The sequence below is a fragment of the Gallinula chloropus genome (genome assembly GCF_964237585.1).
Source record: "Gallinula chloropus genome assembly, chromosome: 1".
Classification (NCBI taxonomy): Eukaryota; Metazoa; Chordata; class Aves; order Gruiformes; family Rallidae; genus Gallinula; species Gallinula chloropus.
The window spans coordinates 113,568,089-113,586,116 of record NC_140085.1 but is presented as its reverse complement, the minus strand read 5'-3'; the positions used below and the strand labels follow the sequence as shown (position 1 = coordinate 113,586,116).

The following is an 18,028-nucleotide window of genomic DNA, read 5'->3' as shown; positions in this document are numbered from 1 at the left end:
TGTGTTAACTCTCTGCTTGTAGTTTGTAGTACTACGCTTTGGGTAGGACAACTTGACAAAAGGACAACTCAGCAGGATGTTGGAAGTCTTTTGGAGGAGTTTGGCCCAATCGAATCAATAAATGTAAGTAGAAATGGTGCACTGTAAGCTACTTTGATATGCCTTGGTTACAGAAAGGCTGTTCTGAGTGTTTGAAGAAAGCTTTAGTTTTCAAAACATTCAGGAAGAGTCCAGAGCGCTCATTTCCGATAGGGTTGTGTTTTCTAACGTGTGAACTCAATTCATTTGGCTGCTATGTAGGAAAAAACAAGGCAGTTGCTTTAGTTTCTTGCAATTTAAGAATGCTCTTGGGGGTAATACAGAAGATTATTCCATTTTCATAAAAATCATGCTTTATCTGGAGGGAATTGAGTAAGAAAGAGCTGTTGAAAAGATGGGTACAGAGTTAAATACTGCGCTGCTGAATTCCTTGTCTCTTCCATGTTGTTTGATTATAAAAATGTGGACTCTCAGCTGGTGTTCTTGTTTCTTTTGCTTGTTTCTCTTTTATCATTTTAGTCGTAAACATGGAGAATTACTGTTGTGCTTTGCTGTATTTAAGGATTTTTTTATATATAAATGATAGCTGTTCTGGTAGCTACAAAATTTCATTTAAACAAACAAAAAGAAGTGACTGTAATTTCCTTCCTATTCCCAATTTTTGTAAGACAACATAGAAGTTTTTTCTCAAATGCATTACAAATAATAAAAATTATTTACAAAACTGCAGATAGGAAACTGAATGTGGAGGTGCAGCTGGCAGCTTGTGGTGTGTGGAATGAAGTGGGGTATTAGAGTGTCTTGTTTCTTCTAACAAAGTAACTAATTGCCAGACCACAGCATTTATGTGAACACTACTGTGTAACAGTTTTAAAGGAATAAATACGCAGCAATCCTCCATGTTCTCACCCAGAATGGGGTTTAAAACGTTCCAGTAAGAAGTCACTTTTGATTCACTTTAAATTTTTATTTCCAAAAGATAGGGGCTATCTTAGCCTCTTAAACTAACATTCGCTTCCATACTTCCATAGACTTTTTGAAACAGCTGCTAGTGTTCCAGCCTACTGTAATTGAACACTTGTATGTTGTTCATTGCTTTGTTCATGTGCTAGCAAACCCTTTCTTTTTCTTTTTTTCCTTAAAACACCACAGATGATACCACCTAGGGGATGTGCCTATATCGTAATGGTTCACAGGCAAGATGCTTACCGTGCCCTACAAAAGCTGAGCCGAGGAAACTTCAAAGTCAATCAGAAATCTATAAAGGTACCTCTTGGAAAATGTCAAGCTGTTCTAAAGTTACTGTAATTACTGTAATCCTTTTTCATATATTCTAGATTTTGGGCTATGTTATACTTTTATTTATTCTAGATATGATATTCTTTAAATTTATGTGGCTGGACCCCTTTTTTTCTTGATGAGTATTCTTCCTGTTCTGTAATGGGACCAGCAGAACTTGTATCAGTTTCCTTTAATGATTGCCAGTAATTGTCTATTTAACCAACAAAAATGGTATCCTTGTAGTCATTACAGTGGACTGTTAACTATGTTGTTCTTGTTGCTGGTTTTTTGTCTTATAACTGAGTTTAATTGTATAAAATTATCCTATAAAGAGTACTAACAAAGAAGGAAGAATGCGTTCATTAATGAAGTTCTTCCTTCTGTAGAACATGGTGTTAGAGTATGACACTGTTCTCTGAAGGGAAATAGCATTAATTTTAGTGACTAGGGAACATGTGAAGAAACTGTCTCTGTATGTTTCTACAAATGGTTTGCAAGAGTCAAGCCAAGAAATAAGAACTTAGTTTGCTTTTAAAACCCTTCTTAGTTAGTTTTGTAACTAACCTATTTTTCTTACTGTTTTAATTAGAGTATACTTCCTACTTTTTAGCCTCAAGTACTGACTATTAAATCCATTAAAATGGAAACATTTTACTGACTGCATGTATTTTTCCCCCCAAGATTGCATGGGCTTTGAATAAAGGAATAAAGCCAGATTACAAGCAGTATTGGGATGTAGAATTAGGTGTTACTTACATACCATGGGACAAAGTGAAACCTGAAGATCTTGAAAGTTTCTGTGAAGGAGGAATGTTGGACAACGAAACTCTTAGTCCAGGTAAAGTATTGCTACACCTTTAAATGCTTTTTTAAAAATTGTCCTTTGTGCTGGTGTAGTGACATCGATGTGGCTAACTGTCACAACTCTGAGGTGCATTTAGAATCCTTGAAATGATGACAGAATGTGTAGATCAGAGGGGGAGTTCGTAAGCAGTTAAGGACAGTCCCTAATCAGGAGTTGTGCAGCTGCCTTACAAGAGGCTGGGCTAAAACCACAGGTGACCTGTCAGACTTCAATATAGAGTAGCTAGTGTGCTTGCTGTCGTGATTTAAAAAATAATATTAAATTAATGGAATACTTCATTGAAGTTGTCTTTGAATTGGTACTCTGGACCACTGTGTTGGTTTTAACCATGGTGTGGTGTGGTGTGCTGTTACTGAAACGGTATTTCGGAGTTTTGTCATTCTGTCCAATTTGCTCTGATTAGGTGGCAGCTATTCTAAATAGTAGCATCTTTTCATGATAAATACACAAAAATAAGTTGAGTGTGTATTTTAAATGAAATTCTAACGGGTGATAGACAGAATCTCACCGTGGTCCAGTCTTCTCAATGCTTTTCTCTTTCCCATAATACCTCTTCAGTGATGCCTTTTTTTCTGCTTAGCTGTTTTTTCCCCAGGAAGTACTGACAAAGAATAGGAACCATATTTCTTCTGTGAAATGAGTTTAAAGCTATATTTGATGCATCTCTTGTTTTGCTGATTCTTTATTGTATTCTCCTTTTCCTTGTTCAAGACTTGAAAATGTTGGATTTTTAAAAAAAAGAAAAAAAGGCGTAGCATATTAGTGGGAAAGCTGCTTCCTTCTTGCTTGAGAGCAATGGCATGAAACTGTTGAAAACTTGTCCCAAAGCAGCCTTACTGTTTTTGTTACAGACAATGTGTTTCAGGGTCCTGGGCACGGATGAATGCTGTCAGTGCAAAGATTTGTTAAATGACTAATGAAAGGAATAAATTTACTTGCTGTGCTTCTGTGATTGATGTGCTGCAGTTAAAGTGCGTTTCAGTGCTTCTTAGCTCTGTGCTTCTCATTATCTGAATATTTTAAATTATGTCATTTTTGTAAACTTTACAAAGCATGATAATTTTACATGGCAGTACTTCATTACTTGGGTGATTTTATGGAGGTGATACATGTATTTTTGGTTGTGTGTTTGTTTCTGTATAGATTGGAAAGGGATTCCCAAGAAGTCTGAAAATGAAGTAGCTCAAAACGGTGGTGCAGAAGCTACACATAACGAACCAGTGTCACCTATACCTAAAGCTTTACCTGTTCCAATTCCCGTTCCAATGCCTGCACCAATAACAGTACCTCCTCCACAGGTGAGAGTCGCTTCTCATGTCTCTGGATATATAAGCCAAAACTCATTTAAATAATCATATATGTTGCCATACTAAAAGTTAGAGGGAAGGAGGAAATACGGTGAATGGTAACTGGCTGATTTTGTGTGTGTGTGTGTGTGTGTGTGTGCCTGTCATATTGTTGTCCCTGGTGAAAAACGCTCTTGTTAGCAGACTGGCTGTGCTTTTCATTTACGACAATAACTTCCCAGTGCCACAGATGGATTATATACCTGAAATCTATTATTTGAGCTTCTTCCCATAGAAAAGCAATACAGTCTCATAGCAGAACATTCCTTTTCTGCTAAGTTACGCTGGCAGTGGAAGACTTGGGAGAAAAAAAAACTGAACCTATTAGGATTTGGAGCATGTTTTGTGCCTTGCAGGAGCAGAACATCTGGTTTGATTTCCCTAAATTGGAATGTAGTTTTTGTGTACCAGAACAGCCCTTGGAACTGAGTCAGCATGTGGTTAGTGGGAATGATGGAGGTTTTGCTCCTAATGCTAATGTAGACAGAGCATATATGTGTCTGCCAGGTGTTTATTTGAAATACTGTAGGACTGTACTTCTAATAGCTGTTGTCTCAGTCCTGGGTAAATTATTGCAAAAGATTCTTTTCATTAACGGGCTGAATTGCATCCTCTCAGTTGAAGAGTCACATTTTTACTCCTGTCTTAATTTTCCTCACACTTGGCTTAAATGAGCTTTAGACCTTCACAGAATCACAGAACATTAGGACTCTCACCCTTTGCATATTTATAAACATTAATAAGGCCACCAATCAGTCTCCTCCAAGCTAAAGAGGCCCAGCTCCCCCAGCCTTTCCTCATAAGGAAGGTGTTCCACTCCCTTAATCATCTTGATGGCCCTGCACTGGACTCAAGGTGTTCTATGTCCTTCTTGAACTGAGGGGCCCAGAACTGGACACAATATTCCAGGTGTGCTCTCACCAGGGCACAGCCCTCTGCTGTGTCAGGCACCTCTCCCAGTTTTACATCGTCAGCAAACTTGCTGACTATACACTCTATTCTCTCATCCAGGTCATCAATAAATACATTGAATAGTACAGGTCCCAGTACTGACCCCTCAGAGACTCCACTAGATACAAGCCTCCAGCTAGACTCTGTCCCATTGACGAAAACTCACTGGCTTCTTCCCTTTAGCTAGCTCCCAATCCACCTCACTACTCTACCATCCAGTTCAGGCACGAGGATGCTGTGGGAGGTGGTGTCAAATGTTATACTGACGTCAAGATAGGCCATATCTACTGCCCTACCATCACCTATCCACCTGGTTATATCCTCATAAAAGGCTATTAGAATAGTCAAACATGATTTCCCTTTGGTAAAACCACATTGTCTGCTCCTAACAACACTCCTTGATGTGCCTAGAGACAGCACCAAGGATGAGCCTTTCCGTCACCTTTCCAGGAGTGGAAGTGAAGCTGTAGTTACTTGGGTCCTCCTTTTTGAAGACTAGAGTAACATTTGCTTTCCTCCAGTCCTCAGCCACCTCTCCCATCTCCCAGGATTTAGCACAGATGATGGATAGTGGCGTAGCAGTGACTTCTGCCAGCTCCCTCTGCACCCTCTACAACATGCACTTTGCTTTCATGTTGTGAGTGCTCAGTTTAACAGCCCTTGGGACCTTTAATATTAAAAATTTACATACTCTTTCTTTGTTGTTTTAATTATTCTTTAGGCTAAGCTGATGTTACGTGTTCAATCACTAAAAAACCACCTTGAAGTCTGCCATAAAAGTAACCTGTAATAGTAATTACTTCCTCCAGTGTTTACAATCTGTATTTCTGTTAGCTTATTGACATATGCATTACTACTTTTATAGTAATAGTTTCTTTCTTGTCACCATTAAAGTAGTAGTATGCCTTCTCCCAAATGGGAGGAAGGGCGAATAAATCTATTTTACATCTTGAGAAAATGAGATTTACAAACTGGAATATGGCAGACACTCAGAAAAAATCAAGACCTCAGATTATTTGAAGACATATATAATTTAGTCAATTATGTGATTTGAGAACATAGCATGTTGAATTTTATGTTGTTTTGACACAGAATTCCTGAAGTGCTGTAAGGTAGTAAGCAAATCTAAGTCAAATTTCTAGTTTCAGAGAGTTTTAATAGCTATTAATTGTGTGAAGTAGTAGTAATTTTATTTATTTACCATAAATCTATGCTGTAAAGAAAGTGTAAAGAAGAAAACAATTCTGGAATATCTTGAGTGTGCTGATGGCTTGTTTCAGCTTAAGGGGTTTTTTATTATGGCAAAGAAACTTGCGTCTTCACAAATTCAGGCCAGGATTAGAGAACTGTATTTGGTCTTCATCTTTGGTTTTGCCATGACTTTTTTTGTGCTATCTTGTAATTGGTCAATTCAGTTGTCGTCTTTGGCCATAGAATTATAGTAGTTTGATAATATGTAAATAATTCTTAAAACTTACAAATGAGTGATGTTAGTAGGAAAGGTAACAGGTTTTATAATGTGCAAATGTGACCTAATACATAAAAGAAAAAGCTGAATATATTCCATTTCTTCTGTTTAAATAATTTTTGAGAGTACAATTGCATTTTAATTTGCTGACTTACTGTTGTCCTGTGATACAAGCAGAATGGCTTCCATTTGTATTTGGCTTCAGTGTTCCGGCCTGTAAGAGGCGGGGAGTTGTTACGTGCTGGGCAGCTGCTGACACTGTCCAGCCTGGAGTGGGTGTGGGTACAGCGATAACAAGGTGCTCCACCGGTCCATCTAGCTGCTCTCTGTTAGCACCCTGACCACCCTGGCCCCTCTGCCCGGAGAAGCAGGCTTGATGGGTTCTGTTGTGTCAGAGCGGGCTTTATGCACTGTCCTGAGTCAGGCTGCTGTGATCAAGCATAGGGCTGCCTGACAGACAACTGCAGACAGCTTCCACTGCATGCTTGCCATAGCTTGCCCTCTCCTTTTCTCACTTCTTGGCCTTCCTTTCTGTTGTGCTTGCTCTTCCCTTTCTCCACTCCAGTCTCCTCCCAGGTAAACAACTCTGCCAGAATTATTTGTTTCTGTATTGGTCCTAGATGTGCTATTTATGATACAATTACCTAAGCACCTTGTATGGTATTCTCAGATATGGTTACTTATGCACTGTTGGCCTCACAAGGAGAGGGTCCTTTTCTCCTTAAGATCCCCAGTGCTCCTTCCAACTTACCTGTGAAGTTTGGCTGTTGTTGACAAAGCGACCTGTTAACCACCTGCAAAATCCAGCCATCCCTTATGCCACTCTGTGTAGCTTGTCAGCTTCTCACATTGTAATCTGCCATGCTTGGCAGTTCCTCTAGTTATGTCCAGCAGGCTTCATGTGCTTCATGCTCTTTCTGAGTGGAGCTTAGCTTCAGGCTGGGGCCTAGCCAGCAGCTTTGCGATCTGCCCATGCTTAATGGCAGGATAGGAAGGAGCTGCAGCACTCCTTTCTCTGGTAGAGCCTGAATGGACCTTCTGTGCTGCACCCTGCATGGGCTGGACACAGGGGTGGAGCCCTTACCTGTGAGAGATGTAACTAACTGGGGGCTGACCTCCTCTTACTGCCAGCATCACCCTGACTCACAGATGCAACCTCTGTGTAGTAAAGCATTTACAAATTGGTAACATCCTTCTAAGAGCAATAGCCTGCATAGGTAAGTCTGGTTCTTGGGCCTGAATAGCACACACAGCATCTTCTTGGCCACAGGGTCCTGGGTTGTTGGCAAGATAGGTGGAATACTTCTGTTGTGTTGTGCCACTGGAGTGAGCCCTTTTCTTGCCTATAGATTCAGACCTCTGAGCTGTTGCTGAGTCTGGCCCCACTCCTGCAGGTCTGAGTAACCCACCTCAGTGGTCCACTCTGAGGGTAGGTCTGTGTTTATTTTTAAGTCTTATTATGGTGTTGAAAATCAGCTTAAGTCTATTTCTTGATTATTGAGAGTCAATTTCAGTTAGTAGCACTTGTGATATCAATTGTTGCTCATTCATTGATGAGGTTTTGGGCAATTGGTGTTCCATTCTCCTGGCAAAGCTTGGTGTTCCCTGCCAAAACTTCCATTCTTTTACAGTGAACATGACTTGGGCTACCCCAAAGTATATACATCAAAGTATATACATCAAAGTCCAGAGGGTTTGCTGTGGCCACCCTTTTTGTAAGCTTCCCAGTCTGACCTAAACTCCCTTGTCATCATTAATGGGTCTTCAGCCAGAAACCAGAGTCCAAGTTGAGTATGTACCCCCCAAATTTCCTGATGTATTTCTCAATCCCACGTGCTCCTTCTCCCTCCAACTAGATACGGGAATTACGCATTTGTCCAATATCCATCCCGTACCTTTCCTGTTGAAACGGGTAGACTCCCTCTTTGCAGCCTTCCTCAGGGAGACTCCCCGTGTACTTAAATAGGTATTCACTTGTTTTGGAGCACTGTAGTGCTTTAGTTCACAGGGTCAATGATTCTCCTTCAACTCTCAATTGGAGAGGTGTGCAGTAAGAAATAATTGTACCTGGACACAGGCCAAACCCCAGAGCATATTCATTGCCTGCACCTGGCAATCTGCGTTGCAGTTAGCTATTCCAGTTTCTAATCTTGCTAGTAAAAGACCCCATTTTCCCAATATTTTCCCCCATTCGCCCCCAGTTTGTCCTCAGTAGCATTTTTGTTACTTTGTTTTATCCACTTCATTAGCTGTTGTTCTGAAGCCATTCACCAGCCCTCTCTGTTACCTGTCAATGTTTATTACTCACTGGTTCCACGTCTTTAGCACATGGAAAAATGTTATGCTTTGAATTGTATTTTAAATTCAATGTTGTGACATATGTGCACAGATTTTTACCACCTTTATTCTTTCTGCTTAAAGGGAAGGTTTTAATGTGTTACTTATAATTATGCATTAGAGGGTTACCTTTTTAGAAAAAAAATTAAGTACAGCAGTTAAGGCAATTAGGTATGAATATCCTCTAATACATACCTAATTCACCTTCCTTTGATGTTACTTCTGTTCTGATTCCATCATAACATTTCAGTATTTGTTACACCTTCTCAGGCCTTTATGTACACATTGCTTCATCCACAGCTTTCTCAGCTTTGAACTGCTGAAAGACTAACAGCAAGTTTCCCCTCTTTTTAAACCTTTCTGCCTTCTTGATACCCCTGCTCAATTCCATCTGCTCCATACATGCTCCATGTAAACGCTTGCTTCACAGAACCTTACTGTGATTGACACATTGGTCACTATGTCTAGGTAAATTTGTAAGCTATCCTTTGAAGCAGTGCCCTGTAAAGCCAGGAAAAAGACCTACTTGAGACTGTTAGGTTACTGTGTTTTGGGAACACTTTAGAGAAAGCTTTTAACTGTGATTACACCTCTAGGGTTACTCAGAGTTTTAACATTTGTCTAGGTAATCTTGGCTTTGTATGGTAGTCCTAGCTATGCTTGCCTGTGCGCTGTTGTCTTTGCAAGGTCCTAGTCCCCAGAAGGTCCCCAGTGCTCCTTTCTACTCCTTTGTGAAGTTTGGCTCTTGTTGACATAACAACCCCTTAACCACTTGCCAAATCCAGCCTTCCCTCATGGTGCCATGTGTAACTTATGTCAGCTTCTCCCATTGTTCCTTGTCACAGCTGGTAATTTCTCATGTCACATCCAGTAATTTCTCATATCCTGCTCCGTTAGCTAAACTTCAGGCTGGGACATAACAAACAGGTTTTTATAAACCAATAGCCAATTTAAAACTTAAAAGTGGTGATATATGGTACAGCCTAATGAATTAAAGCCTATTGTAATGATTAGATTTTGAAAAACCTAATAGTATAAGTTTTAGTTTGCCTCAGCTCACTAACCTAGCCATTGGTAAAGAAGGTGGAAGAGCAGTTTGAAGTGGTATCAGGTGCTTGGCAGCTTTAGCATCTTCACCAGGATGAAGAATATTGTGCTTACTTTGGTTTAATGCCACCTTGTTTTAATTCTGAGAATAAAGCAGTAAAGGCTTTTCCTTCTTTACTCCAGAAGTACAAAATGAGTTATAAGGGGGCTTGGTGTAGTAGTTTTGAAATGTTGATAATCGCAGAGGTCAGTCAGTCATGATCACTTGACTATACAGCTCTCCTTTGCATTAATAAATAAACTTTAAATGCAGAACACCATCAAAGATTAAACTTTTTTCCTTTTGATTCCCACATAGTTAATGTAGTTCATATTGAAAGCTCATAAAGGACCTACTTAATTTAAATCAGTTTTCATTCAGAGCTTCATATAAATCAGAATTGAAAAAATATAATGAGACGGTAGTAACTCTAATATAATCCACAAGCTCAGGTAGTGGAAAAGAAAAAAAAAGATTTTAATTGCTCTGAAGTTGTGTGCATTGCAGTGTGTCATGCTGGATGGTAAAATTAATTCAGCTGCCATGTAAATGGTATGTTTAGATGAGCTATCAGCATGCATTAATATCAATTACCACAGAGAACAACTTTTTTTTAAGGATGGAAGCATCAAGATTAATGTTGATATTTGAAGTTGTAGGGCTTATTTGGCTGCTAGTTGGATCAGTTGTTTACCTCACCTTGCTGCAAAGTAATGTAAGGTAGCTTAAATTTTCGTGTTGGGATGGACAAAGCGCTGAAGACAGCAGTCTGCAGCTGAGCATCAAATAATCAATTCAGTCTTGAGGTAACGTGGTTTTCCCCTTCCCTTTTCCTCAGGTTCCACCACACCCATCAGGTCCTCCCGTGGTTGGTGCGCTGCAGCCACCTGCTTTCACAGCGCCTTTGGGAATCCCACCTCCCGGGTTTGCGCCTGGAGTCCCACCGCCGCCGCCACCTCCATTTTTACGACCCGGTTTCAACCCAATGCATTTACCCCCAGGTATATTTATGTTTTTTTTAGGACTGTGAAGTCCTCTTTTTTTAAAAAACCATACAACAAATACAAGCATCTGCATCATAAATATGTTTTGGTCAATATATACTTTCTGATAGGCTTTCTTCCTCCTGGACCACCACCGCCTATAACTCCTCCAGTATCTGTTCCTCACACTCCGGCAGTAAACATCCCAAACTGTAAGTGTCTACCTCTTGGGCAAGTGGCAGTAGAAGGAAGGTACTGCGCACACAGAAAAGCTGACTTGTTTTAATTTGTCTCATCACATTGTTTCTTAGCTACAGCAACTGGTGTAACTGAAGACACTACAAAGGATTCATCTGTAGGAAATCCCATCCCAACAGTGGTTTCTGGATCCAGAGGGAGTACTGAAACTACCGACAGTTCCAAAATATATGGGACTGTTCCACCTCCTGTAGCACCTACTAATGTACCTGCTCCTGTCACCCAAGGTATTCCACTTCTTGGTAAGTTCATTTTTGTATATATTCTGCAGTTGCATTGTGCCCTGAATTTAAAATACATTTTTCATTTTTTTGCTGTCGACTTAAGAGTTTGTGGGAAATTAAAGCAGATTTTCCAGAATTGTTGAAATTCCTGCCTTTTTGTTGGCTTTTAAATAATATTTAGAGGATTTTACACAGAAGGAGCAGGACATTTTTTTTTCTTAGATTATTATTAGTGAAGATCTGTTTTCTGAAGAAAGAAAAAAGCCATAATGTGTAAATTACAAATTCAGGGCAGAACCAAATGCTGTCTGCTTCTAACAAATTCAAGTTTATACAATACAGAAGATTAACTTAGGAAAAAATGCATATAACACAAACTATATTTTAGACTGAACTATTACATGTACGAAATGAACTTACAAACTATTTTTAGTGTGTTTTTTAAACCTGTGAATATATGGTATACTTTTTTCTGTATGGAATAAATTATTTTAATAAAATGAAAAAACCTAAAAGTTTCTATTCAGCTGTGCCGTATTACAGGTCTTCAAACTTTTTAAACAATATCTTTCCTGATTTAAATCTTGCAAATGGTGTTTTGACTAGCAAAACCAAGGTAACTTTGGATAACTTACATAAATGACTTTTCACCATATGATATGAACTTGGTCAGATTTTTAAAGAGAGTCTGTAGTCTTTGATGTTACAGAGGTCTGCTAAATAGTCATTTTACAGATCAGTGTGAAGAATATACTCAGGAGACTTATTTCCTACATGTTTTAATGAGATTATTACATTTATGGCATTGGAGACCTCTAAAGGAGAGCCTTAGAATGGAATGGAAAAGATACTTCTGTTCAATGCCTTTCTGCCCAGACCTCCTCAGTGTACACTGGAAAAAACCAGAGATTTGTCTACCTGAGAGCTTAGTGCTCTGTTGGATTTGATGGCTAAATTTTCCAGCTGTGGCTAGTGATTTTTGGATCCTTCATGTTGGAAACTCGAAATGACACCCTTTTGAAAGAAATTTTTCCAAAAGGGAAGAGCTGCTTCTCTCTGAAAGTCATCCTGCTTCTTAAAATCTATCAAAGCAGATGTGCAAAAGCTGCAGCTCACTGTGCTAGAGAATCTCAGATGCTTGGCAAACAGAGAAAAGCTTAAAAACCCCTGTGATCACACCATGGATTGAGAGAATTTTGCAGTGATAAGGATTATCAGACTGTGCATCTAAAACATGCACACCTTAATGATGGAAGTTACACTTTTTGTAAATGTAATAACAGTCTTACCAGGCTTTTGAGGTTTTGTGGTACTATGTCGTCTTGTATGGCATAGCTTGAACTTAGTACATTCCAAAGGCTTGAAATAAAAAAATCACTCTGCAGTTTGCCACATTGCTATAGGCATAAGAAAAAGCTTTTACAAAATTAAGATTGGGGTGAAGTAATTTATATACCCATATTAGTTACTTGCACAGTAGCAGGTTTTATTCTTAGAAATTCAAGGAAACTTAATTCCATAAATCTGAAGACCAAGAGCTTGCCTTTGTTTTTATTAACTTGTTCACTGAATAGTGGAGGCAGACAAAGTCTTCCCCATGGTCAGAATGACTTCTCTCAACATTCAGACTTGTCAACAAGGGGATAGGAGAGTTTTTTCATTTTATGAGATGGCACGTGTGGGCTTACAGAGAGCAGCCCTGAAGTAAAAGCGTAGGGATCTGTGTTTACTTCAGTAACAGCATTTTATGTTGAGGAGTATCTTATTCAAGAAGTTGTTATTTATATCCAAGGAGTTCCATAAAATCCTTCTATCCTGACATTTTGGAGTTGAGTTCACGGTTTGATAGGCTATACAAGAAAATACAAAACATTACGATACTTTACATGATTAAAGACAAAATATTAATAACAGTTGTCTTTGCTTTTAAAACTTTTCAGTAAGTTAACATAATGAAAGTCTCTTCTTAAAAACACTTCGATTCACTTGTCATTTCGATTCACTTGTCCATTGAGCTTAGCTCTGTGTGTCAGAGTCCAGATCTAGTCTCTCCTTAGGCTGGAAGAAAAACATAGAAGCAGCCGTGTTTTCCACCAGTGATGCTGATCTAGATAGCCAAGAAGTGTCCCTTGAAGTCTTGCCTTCCCTATCCTCTGAGTTTGAGAGCTGGCCAAGCTGCACCATTGTTCCTTCCTTTTCATTCTGTGTGTCAGGTTTCACTCCCAGGGAAATCAAAGTGTGGGAAACAGCGTGTGCCAGGGTTTCTCCATGTGTGCGGGCATGAGATGCGACCTACCCCTGCATCTCAGTCCCCGAGTACTCGCAGGCTTCACAGTGTAAGTGTAGCCTTAGCATCTGACCTACAGCCTCCTTCACGAGTACACAGTTTAGCTATTTGGGTAGATGACTGATCATGTGCCTGATTCCTCCTGAAGTCCTCAGACTGCTGGTTAGAGATTCTCATGATGTGGCTCTCCAAGCTGAGATGAGAAGGTGGAAGTAAGATTTGTTTGACAGCATTGTGAAGTGTGTCATGAGGACTCTGCTTGGGGAAGTAGGGATGAAGGGGCTTGAGTAGTGTAACGTGAAGAATGAAGAAATGTTCTTTGGCTGTTTGGGCTGGATGGAAGAACTTGCTTCAGCAGGCTGAATTCAAGGGATGAAGATTGCTCTGAAGAGACTGTCACAGAAATCTAACCTTAACCTTGCTTGAGGACACCTTATGTAACCTGTGCAAACGCAGGAGCTCTTTCCTAATTTTTGTAACTTCAAAATGAAGCTTATCTATCAATCTGTTCCGGTTTTATATGGAAGATATGTTACAAAAGTAATTCTGAATTGATTATTGTAAGTTTTCATATGCTTTCTTAGTAATGTACGTTACATTCTGTTTCACCTCTGCTAAATTTCATTCCTTCCTCCAATGTAATTCTTTCATCACTTCCAACAAAGACGTGCCTGTGCTTCAGAGGAGCGATCTCATGTGGACACTGTGTCTCAATTTTTTGGTGCTTATTTCTAAAAACCACCCTTGGGTTGTTTTGATTTAGTTGTGTCGGTGATCGTACTCGCTGCTGTTAAGAGCTTCTTGTTCTTAATGCAAACAAGGCTATCCAGACTGTAACTGGTTTTATGAGTGTGTGCTCATATGTCATTTTTAAGTGATCTGCAAAGCAGGTATTTTTAGACTCCTTTTTACGTGTGCATATTGCAGAACGTGACAGGCTTTTCAATCATTTTTGATTTGCCAACTTGTTCTTAGTGTTGAGCAAATGCTGTAATTTGGGCCAGTAATAAACTGTTGTTGCAGATGCTGTGTTTCGAACGCTCAGATTCTGTGATCTATTATCTTGGTTAAACACACCCTACTGCAGCTTTTAGGTTCTGGTCTAGTGCTTCTTTTACCAACATCCATATAGGGATAACTGTGTTCTCAAGGATTAATGATGCTCTAGTTCTGTTTGAGCTTGGTACTCATCTCTTGCTGCTGCTGCTGAATTATTATTATTATTCTTTACTCCCTGGATGGTTTGTTCTCAAGTAACTACATGGCCTGTCTGTACGCTGCATTAAGTTACGGAAGGTCTGCTGCAGTATCCGGAGTTCATGGGAGCAGCACTGTGTTATAAGCAGGATGCTTCCTTCACAGCCAGGGTGGGCTTTTGATTCATACAGGGTATGAGCAGTGCTCAGCCTAATGACATTGCCAAATGTCTCGTGGAAAGCCCCCGTTAAAAGCGTAAGGAACGCAGCATGTTTGCTAATTTCTATACACGTATGACTGTTGCTTTCACAATAGTACTGAGTGAGAATTCAGAGGTAAGGGAACATGAGCTCTCTGGCACCATTCATGGAATTCAGCTTTGCCCCGGATCAGTTCAGTGTTTGTTTTACAGAGTGGGAACTTTAGAAATCTTAATACCCGTAACCAACACCGTACACGTAATGTCATTTGACTCTCACATTCTTGTTTAAGCATCTTATGTGAATGAGAACAGGCTCCTACTGGCTTCAGTGATGGACGTTGACTACCTGAGAAATGTTGGTATGCTGTATTTAGGCTCTTAAGTTTAGGCTTCTTTCTTTAGTCTAGGCCTGGTCTAAAGCATTCCATCTCAAACCCCCCAAAACAGCACAAGACTCACAACACTGTCCTCTTTCAAGAATTTCCCAGTAGTATTTCGTGTTCTGATGTCACGATGCATCATTCCCCACGGGAGAACAAGAGGAGAATTAATGTGATGTGCTGAATGCAGCAGAACATCAGCATCAGACTCGAAGTGTAAACCCCTAGTCCGTTCTGCTGGAATCTGTTGCTTATGGCTTCGTGCTCCCATACAAATTTCCAGCCGATGTGCAAAGGAGCTGGATCTGAAGCGGGGTGGTTGTGTCAGGAACAGAAAACACCACTCCTCCCCTTGCTTTCTTGTAGTGGCCCAGCTGAGTAGTGGTGGGCTATGAGAGACGCTGTAATCCCTTGTGAAGCGAAGTTCAGGGTTTTGAGCATAAAAACCAATCTCAGTTGTGTTAGTGTGTGTAACGCTGATAATTCTCACAAGGGAACATGGTGTTTGTGCAGCTGGGAGAGGAATCAGAAATGGAATTACAGCCACACAGAAATCTGGCTTTCTACCCGATTTGTCAGAACAGTAAGGGGGCAGCTCCTGTGACCTCTCTGGCTAGAAGACACTTCTTCAGGACAGCTGTAGCATTTTGGGCTATGTCTTGGGAGTAAAGTGAAATGATGGAACTTTTGACACTGTGTGATTGTTCTTGCACCTGTGAAACGCCACTGGTGGTTGGCCGTGGGTTTCCCTGCACCACTTACATCCGTGCTCTTCATAGTAAATGCTCTCTGAGTTCTGAGGACCGTTCACCACGCGTCGCTGGTACAAGTTACAAATAAAATACAAGCTGTGAAAGCAACCTGTATTTTTACGTGACCAGAACACCACCTTAGCTCTGAGGATTATATCGCCAGTACTGAACGCTGTGCCTTAACCAAGTTAGGCAGACTAAGCAGCTGGTGAGGGGGACGGATCTATTTCATGCCCATAAGCAGGAAGACAAGGTTAGCTGCTACAAAAAGGCTTAACAGTTAGGGCCAAGTGAATACAACACAGGCTGGGGCAGGTCGATTCCGGTGCTCAATCACTCAGTCGTTTCTCTGGGAGCTCTGGTACTTCTTTTCCAGTTGGACAGACTATTTACATCTGTGTACTGGTTTTCCCTGCCTAAGATGACAAAGGGCTCCCATCTGCCTAGGCATCACGTGTGCACTCTGTACCCCCTGATTTCAGTCAGCATTTTCAGTAAAATTGGACGTGTTTCTGGGCAGCTCTTGGGGAGTCAGTTTTGCACCAGCACCTGATGGATCAGCACAGCGAGGCCACTCTTAGGGTACTGCAGTCTGCTTCGGCCTCAAAGCCTGGGTGCGCTGACTTAAAGTAACCAGTGTTCAGCTGCCCTGCTGATGGGAGTCCAGATCAAAGGAGCATGAGTTTCAGATACCCTTATGCTGCTTCTGTGTTGCATGTCATGTAAAAATAAGGTTGAGAAATTAAATTACTTCAAACTAAGAAAACTTTTTGCACTTGGCCTGGTGTTTGTGCTGTTTGGCCCACGTCTGCTCTGCTGCTATAGAGCGGAAGCACCTGCTCATCCTCTCCATCTCATTAGGTCTCAGGTATTCTCTTCTGCCTTATTTTTAATCTGCTGGGGATCAATTTACTTACCAACACAAATATCTTCAGCTATTTTACTTACCAACAAAAATAACCTCAGAATTCAGAAAAATTCCATTCTTATAAGCTGTCGTCTGTCTCGTTGGATCTGTAGTACTAAGCCATGAGAGGAATTGAAAGCAGGTGACTTAGAGCCCTGGGTATGAACAGGAGGAGGAGGAGTGCTGTGTATTTTAGAGTTAAAAAGGGGGAAGAAAACACTAAAGAAAAAACCCTGCCAGACAAACAAACAGAAAAAACTGTTGCTGCTGGAACATCTCTTTCAGAGAGTGTGGCTGATCAAGCAAGGCCTTACAGGGACTGCTTGAAGGGGAAGGTAAGATGGTACCATGGACTGGAAGTATATTCACATCTTTGTTCCTGAAGTTGCCCTGGTGGGCAAAAGAGAATTCCCTTCGAATCCGAATATAAAGAACACCTAAATAAAAAGGTTTCTGCTATTCTGGTGTTTGTCAGCATGAGGAGGGTGTAATAGAAGGGTGAGGTAACGTGTATGTTCTTCTGGAGGTTCTTCCTTGGGGTAGCAACGCTAAGTAAATTGGGTAGAGGAATGTGGAAGCTACAATAGCTGAATAGAGGGTTACTGGAGATGTCTACTCCCCTGTGCTCATTAAGCTGAAACCAAAGTGCAGTTCTTACTGATGGAACAGACAAGTATTGAATTCTGGTATGAATTTACCTGACTATTTCACAGTCTGGTTTGACCGGGGCGGGAGTTAGGAAGCTGTGTGTAAGCTGCATTCTTAACTCCCGTTTGTACGTACGTGTGCAGAAGGAAAACACTGCTTACGGTCTGGGCAGGTGAGGGTAAAGCAACATGAGGTGCATTAGGAGAGATCTGAGCTGGTCCTGCTGGCAACTGCCAATTCCTTTGCATTTTGGTTGGGGAGTTCAGAAAACAACACGTGGTTGCTCAGATACAGAGCTTGTTTTCAGGTAAATAAACGGTAGTGAGCAGAGTGAGCAGACAGGTCCAGTGCAACAGCTACAGAGAGCACAAGATGACAAGTGCTCCTAGTTCAAACAAAAGGAGGCACGCAAGATAAGCTGGCCCAGGCTTGTTGCTGCAAAATCCCCATCTGGAGCTTGGTAATAATCCTCCTGCATTTGGGTTCGTGGTGTTGATGCCGACAAGCTTTGGGCTGAGCTTTCTCAGCCTGTGTGGTTTGAGAGTGAATTTTGTTTTCCTTTTATGAAGACTGTGCTGTCGGGTGCTTGCTGGAAAGGGTGGGAAATTGTGTTTAAAAAAAAAAAAACAGCCCAGAAATTTCCTTTTAGTTGACATTGTGAGGTTTATTCTCCTACAGTTAAATTTTGTTGCATCATCCTTTTTGTCTGGAAGGGTAACTGGGCCTGTCTGTGATGTCCTGCTCCTACTCCAGCCCTGTCCTGACCTTACTTCTCCCATCATAGCTTACTGCATCTGCCACACCTTGAAAGTCTTG

At 40.7% G+C, this 18,028-nt stretch overlaps 1 protein-coding gene across 1 annotated transcript in view; it reads left to right on the top strand.

Moving 5' to 3' along the window:
- Nucleotides 1-18,028, top strand: part of SCAF4 (SR-related CTD associated factor 4) — a gene marked incomplete at its 5' end in the record, with an annotated part of 46,312 nt that overhangs the window by 26,515 nt on the left and 1,769 nt on the right. The window contains 7 exons of the mRNA XM_084279175.1: nucleotides 23-123; nucleotides 1,192-1,305; nucleotides 2,002-2,158; nucleotides 3,329-3,483; nucleotides 10,213-10,375; nucleotides 10,489-10,569; nucleotides 10,669-10,857. Of these exons, the coding sequence (XP_084135301.1) occupies nucleotides 23-123; nucleotides 1,192-1,305; nucleotides 2,002-2,158; nucleotides 3,329-3,483; nucleotides 10,213-10,375; nucleotides 10,489-10,569; nucleotides 10,669-10,857 (960 nt within the window). The remainder of the gene's footprint in view (nucleotides 1-22; nucleotides 124-1,191; nucleotides 1,306-2,001; nucleotides 2,159-3,328; nucleotides 3,484-10,212; nucleotides 10,376-10,488; nucleotides 10,570-10,668; nucleotides 10,858-18,028) is intronic.